At 48.8% G+C, this 25344-nt stretch overlaps 2 protein-coding genes across 5 annotated transcripts in view; both read left to right on the top strand.

The window, feature by feature from the left end:
* CORO2A (coronin 2A) overlaps window positions 1-22611 on the top strand; it is a 57745-nt gene extending 35134 nt beyond the window's left edge. Inside the window, exons 3-12 of one of the 4 annotated variants that reach the window (XM_059071008.2) lie at window positions 9010-9126; window positions 11506-11655; window positions 12880-13059; window positions 13798-13914; window positions 14522-14626; window positions 15353-15449; window positions 16372-16484; window positions 16808-16898; window positions 18008-18282; window positions 19597-22611. In XM_059071008.2, the coding sequence (XP_058926991.1) occupies window positions 9010-9126; window positions 11506-11655; window positions 12880-13059; window positions 13798-13914; window positions 14522-14626; window positions 15353-15449; window positions 16372-16484; window positions 16808-16898; window positions 18008-18282; window positions 19597-19728 (1377 nt within the window). In that variant the 3' untranslated portion in view covers window positions 19729-22611. Of the gene's footprint in view, window positions 1-9009; window positions 9127-11505; window positions 11656-12879; window positions 13060-13797; window positions 13915-14521; window positions 14627-15352; window positions 15450-16371; window positions 16485-16807; window positions 16899-18007; window positions 18283-18663; window positions 18808-19596 lie in introns of those variants that run through there. The other 3 variants (XM_059071010.2, XM_067039756.1, XM_067039757.1) reach the window with 3 other exon arrangements.
* TRIM14 (tripartite motif containing 14) overlaps window positions 20730-25344 on the top strand; it is a 34066-nt gene continuing 29451 nt past the window's right edge. Inside the window, 2 exon segments of the mRNA XM_059070937.2 lie at window positions 20730-20842; window positions 24814-25033. Of these exon segments, the coding sequence (XP_058926920.1) occupies window positions 20730-20842; window positions 24814-25033 (333 nt within the window).

The following is a 25344-nucleotide window of genomic DNA, read 5'->3' as shown; positions in this document are numbered from 1 at the left end:
CAAAACACAAAACTTGGCAAGAAGGTGCTGGCCTGCACAGTAAGAAAAATAACTTAAAGGTATAAGGATTGAAAAGAAAGAGGTAAAACCGCATTATTTACTGATGTGATTGTCTACATAGAAAACCAAAAGAAAGTAGAGTGAAATAATAAGAAAAATGAGTGTTTGGAACTCCCAAACTATTCTATGAGGCCACCATCACCCTGATACCAAAACCAGGCAAAGATACTACATAAAAAGAAAATTACAGACCAATATCACTGATGAATATAGATGCAAAAATCCTCAACAAAATACTAGCAAACAGAATCCAACAACACATTAAAAGGATCATACGCCATGATCAAGTGGGATTTATCCCAGGAATGCAAGGATTCTTCAATATATGCAAATCAGTCAGTGTGATACACCATATTAACAAATTGAAGAATAAAAACCATATGATCATCTCAATAGATGCAGAAAAAGCTTTTGACAAAATTCAACACCCATTTATATTAAAAACTCTCCAGAAAGTGGGCATAGAAGCAACCTACCTCAACATAATAAAGGCCATATATGACAAACCCACAGCAAACATCATTCTCAATGGTGAAAAACTGAAAGCATTTCCTCTAAGATGAGGAACAAGACAAGGATGTCCACTCTCGCCACTATTATTCAACATAGTTTTGGAAGTCCTAGCCATGGCAATCAGAGAAGAAAAAGAAATAAAATGGATACAAATTGGAAAAGAAGAAGTAAAACTGTCACTGTCTGCAGATGACATGATACTATACATAGAGAATCCTAAAGATGCCACCAGAAAACTATTAGAGCTAATCAATGAATTTGGTAAAGTTGCAGGATACAAAGTTAATGCACAGAAATCTCTTGCATTCCTATACACTAACAACGAAAGATCAGAAAGAGAAATAAAGGAAACAATTCCATTCACCACTGCAACACAAAGAATAAAATATCTAGGTATAAACCTACCTAAGGAGACAAAAGACCTGTATGCAGAAAACTATAAGACACAGATGAAAGAAATTAAAGATGATACAAACAGATGGAGAGATATACCGTGTTCTTGGATTGGAAGAGTCAACATTGTGAAAATGACTATACTACCCAAAGCAATCTACAGATTCAATGCAATCCCTATCAAATTACCAGTGGCATTTTTTTTACAGAACTAGAACAAAAAATCTTAAAATTTGTATTGAGACACAAAAGACCCCAAATAGACAAAGCAGTCTTGAGGGAAAAAAATGGAGCTGGAGGAATCAGACTCCCTGACTTCAGACAATACTACAAAGCTACAGTAATCCAGACAATATGGTACTGGCACAAAAACAGAAATATAAATCAATGGAACAGGATAGAAAGCCCAGAGATAAACCCACACACCTATGGTCAACTAATCTATGACAAAGGAGGCAAGGATATACAATGGAGAAAAGACAGTCTCTTCAATAAGTGGTGCTGGGAAAACTGGACAGCTACATGTAAAAGAATGAAATTAGAACACTCCCTAACACCATGCACAAAAATAAACTCAAAATAGATTCGAGACCTAAATGTAAGACCAGACACTATAAAACTCTTAGAGGAAAACATAGGAAGAACACTCTTTGACATAAATCACAGCAAGATCTTTTTTGATCCACCTTCCAGAGTAATGGAAATAAAAACAAAAATAAACAAATGGGACCTAGTGAAACGTAAAACCTTTTGCAAAGCAAAGGAAACTACAAACAAGACAAAAAGACAACTCTCAGAATGGGAGAAAATATTTGCAAATGAATCAATGGACAAAGGATTAATTTCCAAAATATATAAACAGCTCATGCAGCTCAATATTTTAAAAAAACCACCCAATCCAAAAATGGGCAGAAGACCTAAATAGACATTTCTCCAAAGAAGACAAACAGATGGTCAAGAAGCACATGAAAAGCTGCTCAATGTCACTAATTATTAGAGAAATGCAAATCAAAACTACCATGAGGTATCACCTTACATCAGTTAGAATGGGCATCATCAGAAAATCTACAAACAACAAATGCTGGAGAGGGTGTGGAAAAAAGGGAACCCTCTTTCTCTGTTGGTGAGAATGTAAATTGATACAGCCACTATGGAGAACAGATGGAGATTCCTTAAAAAACTAAAAATAGAATTACCATATGACCCAGCAATCCCACTACTGGGCATATACCCAGAGAAAACCATAAATCAAAAAGACACATGCACCCCAATGTTCATTGCAGCTCTATTTACAATAGCCAGGTCATGGAAGCAACCTAAATGCCCATCAACAGATGAATGGATAAAGAAGTTGTGGTACACATATACAATGGAATATTACTCGGCCATAAAAAGGAAGGAGATTGAGTCATTTGTTGAGATGTGGATGGATCTAGAGACTGTCATACAGAGTGAAGTAAGTCAGAAAGAGACAAACAAATATCGTATATTAACGCATATATGTGGAACCTAGAAAAATGGTACAGATGAACTGGTTTGCAGGGCAGAAATAGAGACACAGTTGTAGAGAACAAACGTATGGACACCAAGGGGGGAAAGTGGCAGGCAAGGTGGTGGTGGGATGAATTGGGAGATTGGGATTGACATATATACACAAATATGTATAAAATGGATAACTAATAAGAACCTGATGTATAAAAAAATAAATAAAATAAAATTCAAAAAAATATGAACAACTAGTGACACCTACAACAGCAAGGATGAATCTCAAATGCATCATGCTAAGTGAAAGAAGCTAGACTTAAAAGGACAAATATGTATGCATCTATTTATATGACATTCTGGAAAAGGCAAAACTATGGGGATGGAAAACAGACCACTGGTTGCCAGTGGCTGGAGTTGAGGAAGGGTTGGCTACAGAGGGGCAGCAGGAGATATTTTGGTGGGTGATAGAACTGTGCCATATCTTGATTGTCAAAATTGTATGCAAAAAAAAAAAAAAAGAAAAATGAGTGTTTGGAAGGTGGCTGGATAAAAAATCAGAATACAAAAATGAATTGCATTTTTACATACCAAGAGTGCTTAGAAAATGTAAATATTTTCAGTAGAATAAGAGAAGAGTGAATACCTAGGAATAAATGAGCAAGACTTACTAGGAGAGGGCTTCCCTGGTGTCACAGTGGTTAAGAATCCGCCTGCCAATGCAGGGGACACAGGTTCGAGCCCTGGTCCGGGAAGATCCCACATGCTGTGGAGCAACTAAGCCCGTGCGCCACAGCTACTGAGCCTGTGCTCTAGAGTCCGTGAGCCACAACTGCTGAGCCCACGTGCCACAAACACTGAAGCCCGCGTGCCTAGAGCCCATGCTCTGCACCAAGAGAAGCCACCACAATGAGAAGCCCACTCACTGCAACGAAGAGTACCCCCACTCGCCCTAACTAGAGAAGGCCCGTGTGCAGCAACATAGACCCAACACAGCCAAAAATAAATAAATAAAATTAATTAATTAAAAAAAAAAATACTAGGAGAAAATTACAGAGGATCATTGAAAGACTAATATTGAAGATGCCCTAAGTAAATGGAGATATGTACCATGTCCATGAATAGCCACTTTTTATCCCTCCCCCAAATGTCCACAGCATTCTCCTTTTTATGACATATTCTACAACACATTCCTTTCTTAGGATATCATGCCCTGAGTACTTTGAATTAGAGTCATTTGTGTTTTTCTGGTAGCACCTCCTAATGTACTTGTAATGGGGGGCGGCGGGGGAAGAACCAGTACTTTACGCATATATCACCTTTTGGGCACACACAGTTGGCACTTATAAATTTTCATCAATTGAACAAATCTGTTCTCCATTTCTATACTTTTGCCATTTTAAGAATGTCATACAAATGGAACCATACAGTTCATAGCCTTTTGCACTTGACTTCTTTTACTCAGTACAATTCTCTGGAGATTCATCAAAGTTGTTGTGTGTATCAACTGCTCATTCTTTTTTATTGCTGAGTAGTATTCTGTGGTGTGGTTGCACACAGTTTGTTGAACCATTCGCTGTTGAAGGCCATCTGGACTGTTTCCAGTTTGGAGCTGTTAGGAATGAAGCTGCTATAAACATTTGTGTACAGATTTCTTTTTTAAAAAAATATTATTTGATTTTATTGTATCATGAATATCACTAACAAAACATCAGAGGGGAGAAGGAAGAGAATTTATACCTAAAAGGAATCAATTCAAGAAGTAGAATAAACATAACAATATAAAAATATTAATTAGAAAACATACTTCAATATACAGGAATGGTCTGTTGTGGAACTGACGTTTCATTTGTGTGTACAGGTTTCTGTGTGAACATAAGTAAGTTCATTTTTCTGGGATAAATGCCTAGGAGTGCAATCCCTGGATCATAAAGTAGTTACATGTTCAGTTTTATAAGAAACTGTCAAGATATTTTCACAAATAATTTTATAGCATAAGCAAAATATTACATGGAACATACTTCTCCTAAAAAGTTCTTTGCTGTTTATCTGAAATTCAAATTTTACTAGGTATCCTCTATTTTTATTTGCTAAATCTGGCATCTCTATTCCCAGGTGATGCCAATGCTGCTGGTTTACAAACTACATTTTCAGCAGCTAGGCTCTATTTTAGTTCTTTTTTATCATTAGGAAAAACTTTCAAACCCAAAGGTAGGTTAAAAACAATATAATGAACTCTTCATACTCAGATTCGAGAATCTTGAAGACTTTGCCACTCTTGCTTCATCCATCCCCTTTTTTTCCCCTGAAGTTTTGTCTGTTTGTTAAGATTTTTTTTTTTTGATGTGGACCATTTTTAAAGTCCTTATTGAATTTGTTACAATAGTGCTTCTGTTTTATGTTTTGGGTTTTTTGGCCGCAAGGCATGTGGGATCTCAGCTCCCCGACCAGGGATCAGACCTGCACCCCCTGCATTGAAAGGCGAAGTCTTAACCACTGGACCATCAGGGAAGTCCCCTCTGAAGTTTTTTTTTAAAGCAAACCCTGGACAGTTTGTCATTTTACCCCCACAAAGTTCAGTTTGCAATTCTAAAATTTTCTGACATATCCACAATGCTAGGATCACAGCGTCAACAATATCTCCTGTGCCAACCGATTGCCTGTTATGTAAAAATGCCTTTGATTGCCTCATAAATGCCTCTGTGCACCTGGTTTGTTTGAATCGGGATCAAGAAAGGTCCACGCATTGCATTTGGTTGGCATTTTCTTAAGTAACCACATCCAGTGTGACGGTACAGAGGGAAGAGGCTGAGAGAGGGAAAGGACACACATGCCGGTCCCATCGTGCAGTGCTCACCTGGGCAGATAGGCCTGCGGGCCCTTTTTCATGTAGTCAGCGGGGACAGGGCTTATGCTGTGCCTTTATTAGCTCATTTTCTAGGAAGTACTGACCCATCGTACAGATGAGAATGCTGAGGCTCAGGGAGCTGACTGCCTGAAGGACCCTGAGCGAGAAGGGTGAGGACCCAGACTTGGGCATGGTGTTAGGCCCCACTCACATTCAGCTGACTGCACTCCTGAGGTTTGCGTTTACATTGGCTCCTTGTCAGTTACCAGGGATTAAGTCCCATCCGGTCACAGAGAGTGTTAGTAAAGGAAGGAAGGAAGAGACAAGCTAGCTAATTCTTTATTGGAACGTAGGATTGGAAGGTGCCTGGCCTCACCACCATGTCCCATAAGTTATTCTCAGAAGGGCCAGGATGTCCCAGGTGGTGTCAGGTGTCCCAAGGCAAGTGACTCCACAGTCTCTTCCTCTTGCACGCTGAGACCCAGGGTAAGCCCGTTGCAGGGTGGCTCTTGCAGCCTAGGCAACCAAGGGCTGTGCTCTGGGAACAAAGGCACGGTGGGAAGGTCTGGGGACAGGCCCACCCTGAGCCTGGGGACATGCCAGGTTAGGCTCTGGACCCTGGTGCCGGGCCTACGGCAGACCCACCCCATCAGAGTGGGAGGTGGACTTTGCTGTGAGGTGTAGAGGTTGGGAGGAATGCCAGCAAGAACAGGCAGAGCCCTGGGGGTGGGCCCTGCAGCATCACTGGGAGTGGACCAGGCCAGAGTTGGACATGGGCCTGATGGGCCAGACGGACACATGGCAAACAGGTGCCTGGGAGCAGGGTCAGGGGAAGCACTTCACTGCTCTGCTCTTAGAGGCCAGCTGGACCCTTCTTAAGCCTATGTCAGACCGTGTCACTCCCTTGCCTAAACACTTCCCAGGACCCCCCATTGCCTGCACACAAAGTCCTGACTTTCTCATCAGAATCCTTCATCCCCATCCCAGCTGACGTTTTGAACCTTAGAGCCTTCCAAAGCATACACCTGTCCCCTCCACACTCAGGTTTCCCTTCTAGAAATGCAAGGTGTAGTCTAGTCTATTTTACTTTTTTATTTGGGGGGAAAGTCTCTTCCAGTTCTAGGGGGTCTATTAAGCCTGGAAAAGAACATGTTCAAGGAATGGGTCCTCTGCCTTCAAATATCAAGGAGCTAGCCTGGGACTGGGGGAGTGGGATGGGAGTTGGAGGTATCTATGGGGTCCCAAAAGACAGAGCTAGAACCAGAAATGGAGAGTGAGGGGATCAGGGAGGGCCACAGGGAGGCTACACCAGGCTCCAAGTAAGAAGTGCTTTCTCACAGTTCAGCAAGGTCTAAAAGTGGAATAAACCAGCTAGGGAGGAAGTGAGCTCCCCATCTCTGGAGGTAACCAAGCAGGGTTACCAGATAGCCTCTGCAGTTTACCACTTCCAGCCCTGGGTGTGGGGTTCTATGGTGAATATTCCCCATGCTCATCTGTGTATGTGAGGGGAAGGCTGATGAATGATGCTCTGCCCTAAACCTTCCTGGGAACGTGATTTGCATTTTAGCAGCATGTGTGTTCGCAGGATTAGGAAACACTCCTGTCATCTTTCCCCTGCTCAACTCTCTCTTCTGGGGAGCCCTCTGGCTAAGTCTCACACCCTCTAGTTAGGACATGACTCATCTGTCCACTTGTCCATATCTCCATGGGCATCTCTCTCTGTGCAGGGTGACTGTCTCCATGCCCACAGCCTCTCTCCTCTTCTCTGACCTCCTCTACTGTCCTAACCATCAATCTACCTTCCCTGCTGTCTGCTTTAGGATCCTCTCTGCTTAAAACCTACCTAAGGCCCAGCCTTTCTGACTTGAAATGCCTCCCCTTCACCATAGCCTGATCAAAGTCTCCCTTTCTTTAAGGCCCAATTGAAAGGCCTCCTCCTCCAGGAAGCATTCTTTGATTAATCCCCCCAGGGCCTTTCTTCTGCCTCTGCTTCTCTCTGTGAGCCCTGAGTATGCTACATCCTGTCACCTGTCACCTCCACAGATTGGAGGCTCCTGCAGGGCATGGACCATGAGTAATTCATCTTTTGCCACCACTTGCACGCAGCATAGGACCTGGCACATAGTAGGTCCTCAGTGAAAGGCCTGCATGATGCTGATGATAACTATGACGTGAGGATAGCAAGAGGCAGACCAAGAGTGAGAGGAAGCTTTCCCAGTTCTCATGGTTCTGCCATGGATGGAGTGGCTCTGATTGTCAACCCTTCCGATCCCCAGCTTCTGCATTATCAATCAGGGATTTTTGCACTACTTCCTGGGGTGGTTGGAGGTAAATCAAATAATATTAGCAGAGCCCCTAGCACAGGGCCTGGCACATAAATGACTCCTAGCACAGGGCCTGGCACATAAATGACTCCCTAAATTATGATTCCTGAAGAAAATACTTGCAAACCTGTTCCTTATAGATGTGATAATGTGCTTGAGTCCATCAGTGGGAATACCATCAAGACATCAGTTTATTCACTGAGGGCCCCCCTGGAGCCATTGCCCATCAGTTGTGTAGGAAGTGATAGAAGTCCCCCATGGAAGCTTGGCCTCATACTAAGTATACCCCTGGGCCCCTCTGAAACATACTGAGCAACAATAAAACTGTGTAATTGTGATTAATTATTTTCACAATTAATAAATGTGTGAGTTCTGGTGAACTTAAACTGGTGAATTTCCTGAGAGCTTACCATGTACCAGGCAGAGTCTTTTTCTTTTGTTTTCTTTTTTTCATTTGGCCGTGCTGCACGGCTTGCGGATCTTAGTTCCCCGACCAGGGATCGAACCCAGGCCCCAGCAGTGAAAGCGCTGAGTCCTAACCACTGGACCGCCAGGTCATTCCCCCTATTCTGGATTTTTCATATCATTATTCAGGGTTCTGAATTCCAGGTACCAGGGGATGTGTTCATTTGCTCAAGCAGTGAAACTACGTCCGGTACATCATCTAATGGAATGTGGAATCATGAAGTATGTGGCTTTTTATGTCTGGCTTCTTCCACTTAGCATGATGTTTTCAAGGTTCACCCACGTCAAAGCATTGTAGTTCATTCTCTTTTTTGGCTGAATAATATTTCATCGTGTGAATATACTACATTTCAGATATCCATTTATCCATTGATGGACATCTGGATTGTTTCCACCTTTTGGCTATTATGAATAATGCTGCTGTGAACATTGGTGTACAAGTCTTTTTGTAGACCTATGTTTTTATTTCTCTTGAGGCTATACCTAGGAGTAGAATTACGGGGTCATATACTAACTCTGTGTAACCTTTTGAGGAGCTGCCAGACTGTTTTCCACAGTGGTTGCACCATTTTTGCATTCCCGCCAGCAGTATATGAAGGGAAACATCCTTTTACTGAACACCTACCATGTGCTAGGCACTGTGCTAGACCCTTCCCACACCTCGTCTCCTATGATCCTCACATGAATGCTCTGAAATACCTATCATCACCTCTATTTTACTGAGGAGGACGCTGAGACTCAGAGAAGTGCCGTGACTCCCACAGGATCACACAGGGGTTAGTGGTAAGTCCTAGATTCACTCCCAGTTCGGCCCCGTACGTTTTCTTGTCTACTCGGTGATTGCTGGCTGCCCGAGAGACCCTCCAGGTGCTAAAGTGGAATTAGCCCCCTCCCTCCCCAACCTTCCTGGGTACTGTTTTACAGACGGGAAAGTTGGACCCCCACTACCCAAAGGTCTGCGGGCACAGAGGGAATGTCTTAGACGTCAAATGGAACCCTTTCAATGATTTTGAGATCGCCTCCTGTTCTGAAGATGCCACGGTGAGTGTCAGTGCGTGAGGCGTTTCCCTTTCCCGAGAGGAGTGGGACTGGGGCAGAGGGAGACGGCATGGTGTCTGGACTCAGCTCTGATTTTCCTAACTCCTTCATCCTTCATGAGGTGAGGTCACTGTGTGCAGAGGGGGTAAGTTAGATTGAGGAGGAGAAGCTCTGGGCTCCGTGGGACTTGGGGTACCACCCCTCCTCTCTATGGGCCTCAGTTCCCCCATCTATAAAATGAGCATAATAGCTCCCAACCGTCTAATGAAAATCCAGTGGGATTCATTTCCCAGTGGGGAAGCCCATCTTTGGGGGGAACTATAAAATGCTGTGAAGGGCATTTTTACTGTGGCCCAAAAATATTGTGCCACATAATCTCATAGACAGTGAGGAGGGAAGATTTTAAAGGATAAGAGTGGGAACCTTAAACGAATGTGAACACCAAAACCATCCCCAAACCTTCAGTCCCACCAGCTTTTTGAGCCCCTGTTCTGTACCAGGATCATAGTCCCTGACTCCACAATGTTTGGTGTTATTTATAACGTATTCTCTGCCTACTTCTAAAACTCAGCGGGTGTGGCTTAAAACAAAAGACACAGATATGATCAGATGATTGAAATAAGGATGAAAGTCATAGTTACCCTTTATTGTGAGCCCGTTGTGTTCCTGACTCTCATTACACATATCATTTCACTCGGTCTTCCCAGCAACCCCACAAGGTAGGATGTTTTTCTGATGCAGAAGCTGAGGATCTGAGAAGTGTGGCAATTTGCCCAAGGTCACACAGTTTGTGGAGGCAGAGCCAGGGTTCCGACTAAGGCCTGATTCCAGACCCCAATCTTCTTCCACTGAGCTGTTCCACTTCCCTAAAGAGCAGCAGCCACAGATGGAGGAATTTAACTATGGAGGTTTGCAGCTGTTGAATTCCAGGCTTAGCTTGGAGCTGCCTGGCAGCCAAGGCAAAAAAAAAAAAAAAAAAGGAAATAGCCTCACTGTCTGATCAAAGGAAACAGACCCATTCATAGAGAGAAGCAGGTAGAAAATTCTAAGAGGACTTGTGTCATTTTCCATATGAGGGTTGCTGAGGAACATAAAGGACAGTGTCTGGAGATGTGGCTTCACCAAAGGGACAGCCGGGCCCTGTGAGAACTGACCTTGTCTCAAATGAGTGTAGGGCTTCTGACAGGATATCAAGTATCTGACTCTGTGTTCACTCCTGGAATACCTGCCCTTTCAGGCCTTCTTTGAAGGCTCCCTTCAAGGTCTTTATTAAATTCCTAGCTAGCCTCATCACCCGTCCCTTCCCAGCTGCCCCGGGGGCAGGAGGAGTGTTCACAGCTCTTGGGAGTGGCAGGGGTGACCCTCTAGCTCTGAGGGATGGTGTCTGTTTTTACCAAACAGGCCTGCCCAGAGTCTGTCCTCCAGCCAGGTCCAGTTCTGTGTGGTAACAGCCCTGACCAGACTCCCATCTCTCTGGAGCCTGGCACTATTGTGAGGTTGGCTTTCTGGTTTTAAATCCAAGATGACCAGGAAATAAATGCTGAATTAAAAGCAAAGTCTACCTGAAAGCCCATAGATCCTAAGAGATAGAGGACATACAACCACATAGGGGCCTGAGAGCCCTGCAGGACAATAAGGGACGTTAAGTCAACACCAGCCTGGGCTCTGTCACCCTCTGTAGCATACTCTGTTCCTCCGTTTGTATGTCCTGTGATGGGGAGATGACCTTCTACCATGTAAGCCCCTTCCATCCTCAACAACGCTGCTCTGGAAGGAAGCCCCAGGCCCCTCCTCCCAGGCCCTCACTGTGGAATACAGGCCTGTGACCCCATCCATCCCTACCTTCTGGCCTTTAGTCTTCCTCTTCTGGGCCATCCAAGGGGGTCCCTATAATGGAAGTGGTTGGGGGTTATCCCTGCCCTGTCCTGCTCCAGAGACTGTGCTGGCTCCCTAGCTCCCTGAGGAGGTAGCATAAACACTTTCTCCTGGCATTTGAAACTCTACCTTGAGCCTTTGGGACCAGGAGGGGGTAGAGCACTGTACTTTGAGGGGTATTCTAGGCTGAGAGGCAGGTTTGCTCTGACATCCAGCCTGGGAATCAGGCCTGTGGCCCATCCACTCACCCACTGCCTCAGGTCGCTAAGAATGGCAAAGATTACCAGAGGCCTGGGCTCATCTCCAGCCCCTGCTTGGGCTGGAGGACCTTGGCAAAGCGCCTGTCTCTCTGAGGGGCCCCAGCTGCCTCTCCACTGAGTGAGAGATAGATACAGAGAGAGCTCCCCCGGACTGTCTGCTGAGCACTGCCAGTTCTGTGGCTCAGGGTCGTGGACGGCCAAGGCGACCCCGGCTAACCCTTCCCTTGGGCCATGTCTTCCCTGACAGATTAAAATCTGGGACATCCCCAAGCAGCTGCTGGCAAAGAACCTCACAGCCTGCAAGAAGGAGCTGGTGGGCCATGCCCGCAGGGTGGGCCTGGTGGAGTGGCACCCCACAGCCGCCAGTATCCTCTTCAGCTCCGGCTATGACTACAAGGTGGGTCTGTGTATTAGTTTCCCAGGGCTACCCTGACATATGAACAGACTTGGGGGGTTAAGACAACAGAAATGTATTCTCACATAGTTCTGGAGGCCAGAAATCCAAAATCAAGGTGTTAGGAGAGAGAGCCATGCTTTCTCCGAAGTCTCTAGGGAAAAGCCCTTCTGTGCCTCTTCTAGGTTCTAGTGGCTCCAAGCATTCCTTGGTTTGTAGCTGCATCACTCCAGTCTGCCTCTGTCTTCTGCCCTCTTCTCTGTGTATCTATACATCCCCTCCTCTTCGTACAAGGCCAACGGTCATTGCATGTAGGGCCCACCCAAATCCAGTATGACCTCATTGTAACGCATTACACCTGCAAAGACCCTGTTTCCAAATAAGGTCACATTCTGAAGTTCCAGGTAGATATGAGTTTGGGGGTGGGTGGGTGGAGACACTGTTCAATCCATTAGTCTTTCTGGAGGGGATGGGCTGGACCCTGCCCAGAGATGCCTCCCCCTGCTCCATTGATTTCAAAGCTAGCGAGCTGTGGGCCCTGTGGATTGGGAAAATTCACAGTAGAGGAGACCTAGATTCTATTCCCACTCTGTCCCTGACTTGCAGTATGACCTGGGAAAGTCCCTTGTCTTCTCTGGGCCTCAGTTTCTCAGTCTGCACACAAATGGGGTTGATGTGCGATGAGAGTGGTTGAGAGGTCCTTTATCCCGTTCTGATCAGAAGTGCTCTATTATCTGTTTATGTAGGGTGTGCTAGCAACTGCTTATGGTTGTACAGTTTATCTGTACACAACTCCAGGGGGCGCTATTCACATTATAGACTACGGGAATGGGTTGCCCTGAAGCTGTGCAGTGCACAGCCTATGTAGCTAAACATGGCAGCCCTTGTTATCTGTGTGGTAGAAACTGTTGCTAATGACTGCTTGAAACCCCCTGGATTATCTGGTCCCCTGGGGTCCTCCCAGCATGGATGTTTCATGGCTCCAAGCAGATGGTGTTTTCTTTTCACTGCCAGATAGCCTGACTCCCCACTTCCCCCTCCTGCCTCGTGGCAGCTTCAGCCAGCAGACCCATCCTCCCACCCGAGGCCTCTTGGCCAAACTGCCATCTGTGGCTTCCCTCCCGGGGATACCGTGTTTCACTGCAGCCTGGCTGGCGCGTGACTGTGGAGGCCAGGGCGGGGCTCGGGGGGATGCACTGTGCTCAGAGCCAGCTCTCTGCCATGCAGGTGATGGTCTGGAATCTGGATACAAAGGACGCTGTAATCATGACCCCCGTGAAGACAATTAACTGTCACCAAGACGTGATCCTCTCCATGTCCTTCAACACCAACGGCAGCCTGCTGGCCACTGCCTGTAAAGACCGCAAGATTCGGGTTCTCGACCCCCGAGCAGGGGCCGTCCTCCAGGTCAGTGCTGGGCTGGGGTCTGGCTTGGGGTCAGAGGAGCGAGGAGTAGAGTGGGCATGGCAGGGTGGGGGAGGTCTGAGAACAGGGCAGTAATGATGTTAATGTTCTGGCCAAGCCTTCAGGCGTGTTTATCCCCGTCTCTTGGGGGGGGGGTGTAGAATATGTCATACCCATTTTTCAGATGAGAAAACTGAGGCTGAAGAGAGGCTAAGGGACTTGCTCACATTGAAAGCTGGGACTGGAACCTGGTCTAACTCCAAAGTTTGTCATTGTGCCTCACCTCTGTCAGGAGGCATGACATGGGGTCAAGAAACCTCAGGGCACCACTGTTATCCACTGTGTGACCTTAGACAGGCACTTTCTGCTCTCTGAGCATCTATTTTCTCATCTGCAACAATGGGCCATTAGTCCTTCCTCTGGGAGGGTTAAATGAGATATCCCAGGTGACAGTGGCCACCCAGCCCCATGCCTTGCATATAGTGGATGCTCAATAATAATCTTTTAGGAAAAACATGGAGCTGGGCCGAAGTTTACCTCTGTCCTAGCTCAGAAAAAGAACTCTCAACAAAAATAGTGGGAGAGACTTTATGTGGATGGGAGAGACCCAGGAAGGCTTCCTGGAGGTGGTGCCTCTGGAAGGATTTTCCAGGCAGAGCTGGGGTGAGAAAAGAAGGCATTCCAGGTGGAGCAGCAGCGTAAGCAAAGACAGGGTGTCCCTGACCACACATGTCCCTCCAGGAAGCCAGCTATAAGGGGCACCGGGCCAACAAAGTGCTATTTCTGGGGAACCTGAAGAAGCTGCTGTCCACGGGCACATCCCGATGGAACAACCGGCAGATGGCCCTGTGGGACCAGGTGAGTCTCCCGAGCAGCCCCACCAGCGCCCCCTCACCAGTGTCACACCTTGTGCAGCTTGTTGTTCAAGGAAGGGGAGGGGTCAGGACCCAGGAGAAGCCTCGGCGTGGGGGAGGGGAGGTGGCTGAGTTTGGGATCAGGACTTGGGGGTGGGGGGAGGGCAGGAGAAAGAAAGGGCCTTCTAGGCGGAGGGAACAGCTGGAGCAAGCCCTTAAAGTGAAATAGGGAGGTGTGTGGGCAAGAGGAGCTGCCCGTTCAAGGTGGGTGGGGGTGGGGATGGGAATGAAGACGAGGCCAAGTAGTATTAATTTCAAGGAGCACTTGGCCAGAGTTCGACAGATCGCTTCCTCTCGTCTGAATCTCCTTGCATTATAGTAGATATAAAACAGGAGGAGGAGGGCTGGAGTGACATCATGTGTATGAGAAATGATTCTTTAAAGGTAAAATGCTAGCAAGGGAAAAGGAGGTGGTCTCTCTCTCACACACACACACATACACACATGCACACACACACACACAGCCCTGTGACAGGAATTCTTATCTTAGCACCACCAAGGGGCACTCCATGAGAGACCCTTAGGCCCTCCTGGTCTCCCTTCCCTTGCAGGATGACCTCTCTGTGCCTCTCGCAGAGGAGGACCTCGATGGCTCCTCAGGCGTGCTGTTTCCGTTCTATGACTCGGACACCAACATGCTCTACGTGGTGGGGAAGGTCAGTCTGACATGGGAGGGAGGTGGCGGCCTGGTGCCACTGGTGGCCAGACCGCAGCCTGGGGCCCTTGGGGTACGGGGCAGGGTCAGGGACAGGCAGGAGTGGCTAGATACTCTCCCCCTGTGGTGAGCCCCGCCCCTCTCCCACCTTCCTGGCTCCACAAGAACACCTGGGGCCAGGGCTTTGCCGGACACCCTGAGCTAGTCCCTCCTCAGTTCTAGGTCCAGATAAGGAGGGACCAGTCAGTGTTTCTTGGCAGGGGCACCTTCAAATTTGAGGCAGAGCAGGTCTTCATTGGGTAAGACTATCTTGCACTTGGCATCCCTGGCCCCTACCCACCAATGCCAGGAGCAGCACCCACCTCCCCGCCCAGTCGTTACGACTGACAACCAGAAATGCCCCTGGGGTAAGACCCACTGGATGGTCTCAGGAACCCCACTTCTGACCTTTGTGTGCAGCTCTCAGATGGGAGTGGGGTTCAGGCCTATGCTCCCAGAGCCTCTGCCTTGGAGGCATCTGTGTGGGCTTTGGTTGGGGGGACTAAGTGTTAAAATGAGGTGTCTTGGTGCCCTGCTGCCTTGGTGACAGTCCTCAGGTCTGCCCTTGTGAGAGGTGGCTCTGCCAGCTCTTCACTCACAGTCCTCTCCAGGTTTCTGCTGTGTGGCAATGGGTACCAGGTGGGGGTCTGATGGTGCCCGGCTCTGAGCGGTGCCCTCCCTTCCACAGGGAGACGGGAACATCCGCTACTATGAGGTCAGCACTGACAAACCTCACCTAAACTACCTGACCGAGTACCGCTCCTATAACCCACAGAAGGGGATCGGTGAGTGTGGGACACTGAGGCCACTTGGGGCCTGGGGAGACAGGGATGAGTCAGGCCTCACCCTAGAGGGCCCCTCACTGGGGAGGGGAGACAGCAGGTCAACGCTCTGAGTCGTGGGAGCTCTAGTTGAGGTATGTGGGAGGTTCTCTGGGAGCACACAGGAAGAAGTCTGGGAGGGCTTACTGGAGGAGGCAAGGCTTGAGGAGCCAAAAGGGAAGCAGAGCACAGCATGGGGAGAGGATGAAGGTGTTCTAGCTGAAAGTTAAGCAGTTACAGCAGTAGCAAGGAGATGGGGGCATTGACCTAAGAGAGGCACTACTTTTTAAGTGTGTTTAGGGATTCAAAACAAAACAAAACAAATCAGGACGCAACTATATGCCCTCTACAGGAAACCCACTTATATATAAAGACACAGCTAGATTAAAAGTAAAGATGGAGGTACTTCCCTGGCGGTCCAGTGGTTAAGACTCCGTGCTTCCACCGCAGGGGACACGGGTTCAATCTCTGGTCGGGAAACTAAGATCCCACAGGCCACGCTGCACGACCCAAAAAAAAAAAAGTGAAGATGGAGAAAGATAGCATGCTAACACTAATCAAAGGAAAGCTGGCATCACTCTATTAAGAGCATCTGGGTGGGGAGGTATGGGGAGGGTGATGGAGGGCCTTGAGCAGAGCACACTTCCTGTAAAAGTTTAGCTAAAATCCTTGAAGGTAGGGGACAAAGTCTGAGGATTTCAACCCCATTTCCCCAGCTCGGGGCCTGGTCCAATGTAGGACTGTTTGTTAAGGGAAGGATAATGGAAAGAGGCTGGTCTCTGTTCACATCCAGGTGTTCAGCCTGGCTTTGCCACTCACCCTGGGGCCCTGGGGCCCCAGCCCACCCTGAGGAATCTCTTGGCCCTCCTTGGTCATCTCCCGACAGGTGTTATGCCAAAGAGAGGTCTCGACGTGTCCTCCTGTGAGATCTTCCGCTTCTACAAGCTGATTACAACCAAAAGCCTCATCGAGCCCATATCCATGATTGTACCCCGGCGGGTAAGGGTGGTGTGAGCCGTCTCTGAGGGAGGTGGGGAACCCCTCCTGGAGAAGAAGGACCCCGGGACCTGGAGCCTGAAGCCCACACCCCTGGGGGAGCAACAGAGAGGCTGATGGCCCCTCCTCAAGGGGAAGCCTTTCTCGTGGTCAGCGTGCTGTCCCTCCCCCCTCTGCTCTTGAGCTGCTCTGTGACCTTGGGCACATCCCTTTGCTCTCTGGGCCTCAGTTTCCTCAACTCACAGGGGTTGAGGTAAGTCTGCACCCCTGGATCTCTAAGCGCCCCCCCCCCACCATCCCTGCTCTGACTGTCCTGACTTCTGCAGTCGGAATCCTACCAAGAGGACATCTACCCGCCCACGGCAGGTGCCCAGCCCTCTCTGACGGCCCAGGAGTGGCTCAGTGGGATGAATAAAGGTGAGGAAGGCAGAGAAAAGGCCTCGGCTGAATGTGGGGGACAGCGGAGCGTCCAGTTGCCCCAAGTCGCTGAGAGGGGTTTGGCTGGTATTTGTGTCCTCCCGTAACCCATAACCCCGGAGGACTGGTCCTTGACAGTCGGTTGCCAGTGGTTAGGATGGTCGCATATGGGTCCAGGGAGGGAGGGGCTCGTCCCAAGTGGCTCAGGAAACTCCCTCTGAATCAAGGGATTTTGCTCCAAGGAAAACATCTTTAAAATCTGGGCTGTGTGGGCTTCCCTGGTGGCGCAGTGGTTGAGAGTCCGCCTGCCGATGCAGGGGACACGGGTTCGTGCCCCGGTCCGGGAAGATCCCACATGCCGCGGAGCGGCTGGGCCCGTGAGCCATGGCCGCTGGGCCTACACGTCTGGAGCCTGTGCTCCACAACGGGGGAGGCCACAACAGTGAGAGGCCCGCGTACCGGAAACAAAAAAAAAATCTGGGCTGTGCACAGTGACTGGAGAGTCTCAGCTGGACGCCCCCTGCCCATCCTCCCGCCAGCTCTGCAATTACTCTTTGACCCCAGAAACCCTCTAGGCAGCAGCCCCAGCCCGGGCCCTTCTGCCCCACTTTGCCTGCCCTGACTCTCCCTCCCTGGCCTGTCAGCGTAAGGGCCTGCGCAGGGGCAGGCAGTGTGTGCTCCCGCCCCTGCTGCGGCCCCTGGAGCTGCCTGCTGCCCCCTCCCTTTGATATGTAACCCTTAGACAGTCTCGCTCCTCTCTGGGCTCAGTTTCCTCGTTGTAGCCTGCCTCCCCTGCTTCTTGGGGTGTTGGGAGAATTCATGAACTGGTAGACGGCAGAGCGCAGCGCAGGCACGAGGAGCCCGCGGTATTCTGGGGCAGCCCCTACAAACGAAGCCTCGCTTAGATAATCACACGAGTGTGTATTTGCGCTCTGCTTGCCCTGGTCTGTGGGTTTGTGCCTGTCTGCATGTAGCCATATCGCCCACACGTGTCACGTGTATCTCTGTGTCTCCGTGTGGCTCTGTGTGTGTCTGCGTGTGTCAGTGCCCCCCGTGCCCACCTGCTTGGGGGCACTCAGTCCTCACCCAGCCCTTTGCTTCCCTCCCAGGGCCAGTCCTGATGTCCCTTAGGCCTGGCTCCGAGCTGCTGAGGCCCCAGCCTCTGCCCCCAGAGAGACCCCTCTCCAAGCCCAGGCCCCACACCTCGCCTCGTCTCTTCAACCAGACAGAAAAGCTGGCTGCAGAAGATGGCCGGAGACCCCTCTCCCTGCTGGAGGAGAGGGCTCCACGTTGGGCAGCAGAACACAGACTGGAGGAGAAGAAAACTTGGTTCACAAATGGCTTTGACATCTTCGAATGCCCCCCACCAAAGACAGAGAACGAGGTGCGAACGAGCGTGGGGTAGGCCTGCCAAGGGAGGGGAGCAGCTGTGAGCAGCTGCGGGGGGCGGGGGGGCAGAAAGTGAGGGGCAAGGAAAATAACCAGCTGTGTGGCCTGGCCTAGCCCCTTAACTCACTTTGTTGATTCACTCACAAATACGTCATGAGCACCATCTGTGTGTCAAGATGGTGGGTTTACTTACAGGTGGTAGGGAACCATCTGTAAAATGCCGAGGGTTTGACTTGGTAGGTGGTAAAGTCCCTTCCACTTCTGATGCTGTAGGACTTTCTGTGCGCTCAGTCAACATTTGTTAAGTGCCTCCTGTGTGCCAGGCCCTGGGTAGGTAGGCACTTCGATATATCTCCTGACTGTATTTTCTCAACAGCCCTGGGAGCGTGTAGCGGCTAAGAACACAAGGGCTGGTGTCTCACAGAGGGATTCTGATCTTGGCTCTACTGAGTGCTACTTCTAGGACCTTGGACCCGGGGGCTGAATCTCTCTTTTTTAAAATAAATTTATTTATTTATTTATGGCTGCGTTGGGTCTTCGTTGCCGCGCGCGGGCTTTCTCTAGTTGTGGCGAGCAGGGGCGAGTTGCGGCGCGTGGGCTTCTCATTGCTGTGGCTTCTCTTGCGAAGCACGGGCTCTAGGCACGGGGGCTTCAGTAATTGTGGTGCGTGGGCTCAGTAGTTGTGGCTCACGGGCTCCAGAGCACAGGCTCAGTAGCTGTGGCGCATGGGCTTATTTGCTCCGCGGCATGGCTGAATCTCTCAGCTTCGGTTTCCACAGTGGTGAAGTGGGGGTACTAATACTACCACCCTCATAAGGGTGTTGTTAGCATCCAGTGGAAAATCGAAATCCTTAAGGGGAACACCCAACATCTAGTACCACTGTATACAGTGGCAACAATTATAATAATGCTGAGGTTAGTTTTCTGACCCCCAGTTTCCAGAGGAGGAAATTGAAGTTCAGAGAGGGTAAGTAACCTGCCTGAGGTCACGTAGTTTAGCGGTGGTAAAAACTCCAATCTCCAAGACTTCAGGGCCAAGTATCCTTTGCTCCACCCATGGGGGAATCTAAGGAGGCAAAAAATGTCTGAAACGTCAAGACTTTTTGATTTTCATTTATTGGGTGAAGAAAACTAGGTTTTTGTAAAAGATCTATGCCATGGCTGTCCCCTCAGGCCTCAGCCATGTAAATGTAATCACCCACCTTTCTGAGTCAAAAAGGGGCAATGTTTAATGCTTTCTGCGGGTGTCCTGACCCATTGCATCCCAGGACACCCAGGTGACCTTCCCCTCTGCTCTGTGCTTTCCCAGCTGCTGCAGATGTTCTATCGGCAACAAGATGAGATCCGAAGGCTCCGGGAGTTGGTGACCCAGCGTGAGGTCCAGGCCAAACAATTGGAACTGGAGATCAAAAACTTGCGGATGGGCTCAGAGAGGCTCTGAGCGGGGTCCTCTGCCCTCCTCGCCCTCAGGGACACCACTCGGCTCATGGGGAGGTCCGGAACCAAACCACAGGTCCCCCGAGAACAGCCACTATTTCTGTATTTTTTACCAGAGATGAAACTCTTGGTCGCTGAAAGATTCCAGTGGGACCTGGTGCCGATTTTCTATTTGCCTTCTTGAAACAGTGTCTGAATTGACTCTTTTTAGATGATACCTTGCCTTCTGTTTAATTGTTTTGAAGGGTCCACGGTAACTTCTCAAGGGGAAGAACATTGTAGAAAGTTAGAGCTGGAAGGTCCTAGGAGGTGAACCTTCCTGTGTTTTTCAAACTGTGGTCCATAGCAAGGGGGGAAGGCTAAGTCAGGAGGGCTGTGCCCCCCCCGCCTCCATTCCTACCAGTCAGCTCCCCTTCTTTCTGTTTTATACATTAGCTTCTATGGAATACATAATTCTGCTACTAAAAAAATATTAGAAGTTTGAAAACCAGTGACGTGGCCCAACTTCCTTATTTTACAGGTGGAGAAACTGAGGCCCAGAGAGAGGCAAGTAATCAACCAAGGTCCCCAGAGAGTTCATGGCCAGGCTGGGCTGAGCTTCTGGTCTCCTGGGTCTGCCTTTCTGCGGTTTATGATGCAGCAGATGTGCAGTTCTCAGCCCACAAGGCAGGAATCCGTTGGTTCTGGCCTCAGCTGTGCCCCTGACTTGCTCAGTGACCTCTTGCAAGTCATTACCTCTCTGGTCTCACTTTCTCCATCTGAACAAGGGGGACCCTGGAATGCGCTGCCCTCTATAGGATCTGCCACCTGAGATAAGAAACCTTGGCCTTGACCTAAGGAAAACTACTTGTAGGGTGATGATCTGGGTTTGCTGCAGGAACTCCAAAGACATTGACAAAGAGGCAGAGGAAGTTTAACTTCAGGGAAGTAAAGTCAGGGTTCAGCCTAATTGTAGAACACAGACAGGAGGCCATCCTCTCTCTCTTCAACCAGAATCAGCCGAATATGGGTAGACACTATCCCTTATGTGGGGATGCAGACAGCAGAGTGGTGCCCATGGCTACTGACTGCCACCACCAAAGCCCTGAGGTCGCAGAGTCTGCCTCCTCCAGGATGATGTAGGCATAGAAGAGGTCCCCAGGAGGTAGGGAACCCCAGCCTGGAAGTGTGCCTGCAGAGCCCCATGGCTGCCCAGCCATGAGGGTTTCTGGAGAAGGATGGCTATACTAGGCAAGGAAGTGGGACCAGATGGCCCTGACTTCCCTTCTGGCCTGAGAGTTTTTCTGTGTCCCTCCTTTGTGAATCTGTATTCTGAGCCCTTTCTCTAAGGTTCTCTCCTTCTCAGTGGTCAGTACAGCAACCCAGCTAGAGACGGGGAATGTTGGAAGTTAAATGTGCCCCTCTTTACCAAGACTATGGCAGACGATGAGTTTGCCCATTGCACAGGGCGATCCTGGAGCTAAGATGGGAACTGCAGGAGGCCACCTAGCCTGGTAGGTTTCAACCCAGGCTGTACCTTAGAATCCCCTTGGGAGCCTTCAGGAAATACAGATACCCAGGCCCAACCTCAGACCAGCTGGAGCCGAATCTCCAGAGTAGGTCCTGACCTTGTGTATGTTTTTATAAGTTCCCAGGTAATTCTGCAATACAGAGAGGACAGAGAGACCCACTGGGCTGGTCTTTCTGTACCTATTTTCAGTAAAGGTGAGGACAGTGAGCGCCAGACAGGATCTGGGACTTCAACCCTATCTTCTGAGTCCATGCTGGAAGCTCCTAAAAAAAAGTCAAGAAGCATTGTCCTGGGTGTCTCTGGGACCCTGACTGCAGCGCAGTGAGGGCTCTGTGCTCCCGACTGCCCCCTCCCCGAGGCATGGCTGCGTCCCCTTGTTTGCCCACACACACCAGGTGCCCACGTTCCTTGTCGGGTTTACTCAGTCACTGGGGCCTGCCAAGCTTGCCAAAGGCCAAATCCCAGGCATTGTTAGGGGAGCAGAGCTCCACTGGATGGGGTTACCTTTCCCCCCTCATTTGCGGCCAGCATGTCACAGTTTACAAAGCACTCCCACCCTCAATCACTGACACATTCTATTCTAATACGGGTCAGCTAGGTGTTATTATCCCCAACTTCAGAAGAGAATACCTAACCTCAGAGAATGAAGAATCATCAAGCCCAAAAGGCACTGGCTGCAAGGCATGGAGGTGGGGCCAGTCTGCAAGGCATGGAGGTGGGGCCAGTCTGGAGAGCTTCCCGCATGCCTCCTCGACACAGAGACATCCCTTCCTTCTCAAGCTCTCCTCACCCCTGAGGGACCCAGACCTTGTACTTAAAAACAATACGAAGGCATCCATGAACAGACTCCTTTTTCCTTCTTCTTCTTTTTTTTTTTTACATCTACAATAAATTATTTAAATTATTTCACAGCAAGGGAGAGGGATAGGTAATTTTTATCAGATATTTTTTTAAGACATTTTTTAAAATTACATTTTTGTTCTTGACTGATGAAGTGGAACTCGCCCAGCATTTGCAGGGCCCTCAAGCTCAGGGCAAGCAGAATGTGTACTCGTCTCCTTACTCCATACCCTAGGAACCCCCTGACTGTTGACTCAGGAACTTTCTGAGAATGAAGACAGCACTGGGAGATGAGCTTTGGGGTGTATCCACCTCAGCTCTACAGTCATTGAGATTGTATCATAGAGGGAAGCAGGAAGTCAGAAATCAATCTATGCTTTTAATATGAAACCGTGCCTGAAACAGTTTGATTGTTTTAATATTGTTTCTGAAATTCCTTGTACCTTTGTAAAAAAAAAAAAAAAAAGTGAAAATAAATAGATGTGGAATAGTGCAATGGAAAGAATGTAACAAAATAATAAACAACATCTTCCTAGACATTTTAATACATGGAGCTTTCCTTGACTTGTTTCACAAATACCAATGACAGTTTTCCCTCGCTATCTGAAAGTAGAGGGTTCTTATGAAACGTTTTGTAAGCCAAAATGGCTAAAGTGAAGAAGCAATTACCTTAACTCAACTAGCTAACAGACACACAAAATAAGTCCAGATAAAGCACAAATGCTCACAGGCACAGTTCAAGGCTAAGACGGCCTAATGTTTAGATGCTGAGTGTAGTTCCTGGGGGAGGAGCTTGGTGGTGCCACTCCCACTGCTTGGGGTGCTAGGGGGTGCACCAATGCCTCTATCATAGCTTGCTGTAAAACAAACGCTGAACATATTTTCACTTTTTGTCTTTTCTCATAAAAGCTAAAATCCTCTTCAGATTTCTTTCCGTTAGTGAAAGCAAGTACTAATGTAGGTCTTTCGTGAAAGCAAGGTGGCATAAAGTGAACTTTTGGAAATACCCACTTGTTTGGGCCAGAAACCAAGCTGGGAAACAGGCAAGAAAGACTTGGTTCCTACCCTCCAAAGAGTTTTTAGTCGTGGTTGGAAGGAAGGGGACATTCAGGCTGCTCTTGGAGGAGAAGCAAGGAAGGCTTCTTGGAGGAAATGATATTTAGGCAGAAACCTGAAGGATAAATAGGAGTAAACAAGGCAAAGAGCATTTGGGGAAAAGAGTTCCAAGCAGAGAAAACCAGCTGTTCCATAGTCTGGAAACAAGCAAAGTGTGGAGCATAGACAGGGCAGAGATCATGAGTATTAAGAGCCAAGGGCAGACTTCCCTGGTTGTCCAGGGGTTAAAACTCCATGCTTCTACTGCAGGGAGCGTGGGTTCGATCCCTGCTAGGGGAAGTTCCACATGCGAGCGTTGTGGCCAAAAAAAAAAAAAAAGGAAAGAGCCAAGGGCTTTGTAGGTGGGAGCTGAGACTTTTTTTCCCTAGCTTTATTGAGGTATGATTGACAAAAATTGTATATATTTATGTTGTTTGTGATTTCTTGAGGTGTATGTGATGATTACAATATGAATACATTGTAAAATGATCACCACAATCAAGTTGATTAACACATCCATTACCTCATGTCGTTACCATTTTTTGTGTGTGGTTGAGAACATTTGAGATCCAATCTCAACAAATCTCAAGTGTACAATACAGTATTATTAACTATAGTCACCATGCTGTACATTAGATCCCCAGAACTTATGGGTTCTGTAACTTAAAGTTTGTACCCTTTCCCCCCCTACCCTTTTCTGTCAGCCCCTGGCAACCACCTTTCTACTCTATCAGTTTGACTTTTTTTTTTTTTTTTTTTTTTAGATTCCACATATTTAAGAATCATACAGTATTTGTCTTTCTCCATCTGGTTTATTTCACTTAGCATAATGTCTTCCTGGCTCATTCATTTAGAAAATGGCAGGATTTCCTCTTTTAAGTCTGAATAACATTTATATACGTGCATATACCACATCTTCTTTATCCATTCATCCACTGATGGACACTTGGGTTGTTTCCATATTTTGGCTCTTGTAAATAATGCTGCAATGAACATGGGAGTGAAGATAGCTCTGATATACTGACTTCATATTCTTTGGATATACACCCAGAAGTAAGATTGCTGGATCATACGGTAGTTCTATTTTTAATTTTTTGAGGAACCTCCATACTGTTTTCCATAATGTCTGTACCGTGGACGCTGAGACTTTAGCGTGGGGGCAAGTGGAGTTTCCAGAATGTTTCTCACAATTGCGGGAATCGTTATTTTTCTTGGGGATAGGGCAAGAGAGAATTAAGGGAAAATGAAAAGTCTAGGTAATGCACAGCATCCCGGAAGGCCACAGCCAATTTTGGTCCCATCCACAGGGCTGCAGTTTTCTGATCATGACTGGACGAGCGTCACTCAGCGGGGAAGCCCAGCTCCTTGCAGTTAGTTAGCCCATTCGAAGTGAGCCCCCATTTGTGCTGCGGCCGCCTCTGGGCTAGACACAGAGCCCGGAGACCAGGTCTAAGCATTCACTGCCCGGGCAGATGGGCGGGAGAGCACCGTGCTGTCCGCAGGGTGATGATGCTGCGGCTGTGCCCTGGCCTGCAGGCGGCGCCCTGCCATATATCTGTCTTTCCCTGCCGGAACTGGGACGGCCCGGAGTGCCCCGCCCCAGCGCCCAGGTTTCGATTTCCCCGCCGGCCCCTCTCTGCTCAGCGGCCTGGCGAGCGCGGCGGCGCCAAGTGGGACTCCTGGGGGGCTGGGCCCAGCGGAGCCCGAAGACGCGCGCGGCTGGCGCTGCCCGGAGCACGGCGACCGCGTGGCTGAGCTCTTCTGTCGCCGCTGCCGCCACTGCGTGTGCGCGCTTTGCCCGGTGCAGGACTCGCACCGCGGCCACCCGGTTGGTCTGGCGCTGGAGGAGGCGGCGCGCGTGCAGGTGGGGACGCGGGGGCGGAAGACCGGGAGCAACGGGCGGGGAGGGGCGTACCGGGTCCCACTGACAGTTCCCGGTTGGGACCAGGACCCCTAAGGCGGCCCAGGGACCATCTAGGAGGCCGACCTGTTGTTGTTCAGAAAAAGAAACTGAAGCCCAAGGAAAGGCAAGGCCATCATTTAAGCATACGAAGAGGTAGGTTTGGGAGTGAGAACTTGGGCGCCCCGGACGGCACCGGATATCCCAGACCTCATCCACCAAGGCGGGTCCACCACACTGCCTTTGGGCCGGAAGAAATTCTCCCTTTTAACAAA

The sequence above is a fragment of the Kogia breviceps genome, chromosome 8 (genome assembly GCF_026419965.1).
Source record: "Kogia breviceps isolate mKogBre1 chromosome 8, mKogBre1 haplotype 1, whole genome shotgun sequence".
NCBI lineage: Eukaryota > Metazoa > Chordata > Mammalia > Artiodactyla > Physeteridae > Kogia > Kogia breviceps.
The sequence above is the reverse complement of the archived record's forward strand: the minus strand, read 5'-3'. Positions and strand labels throughout refer to the sequence as shown.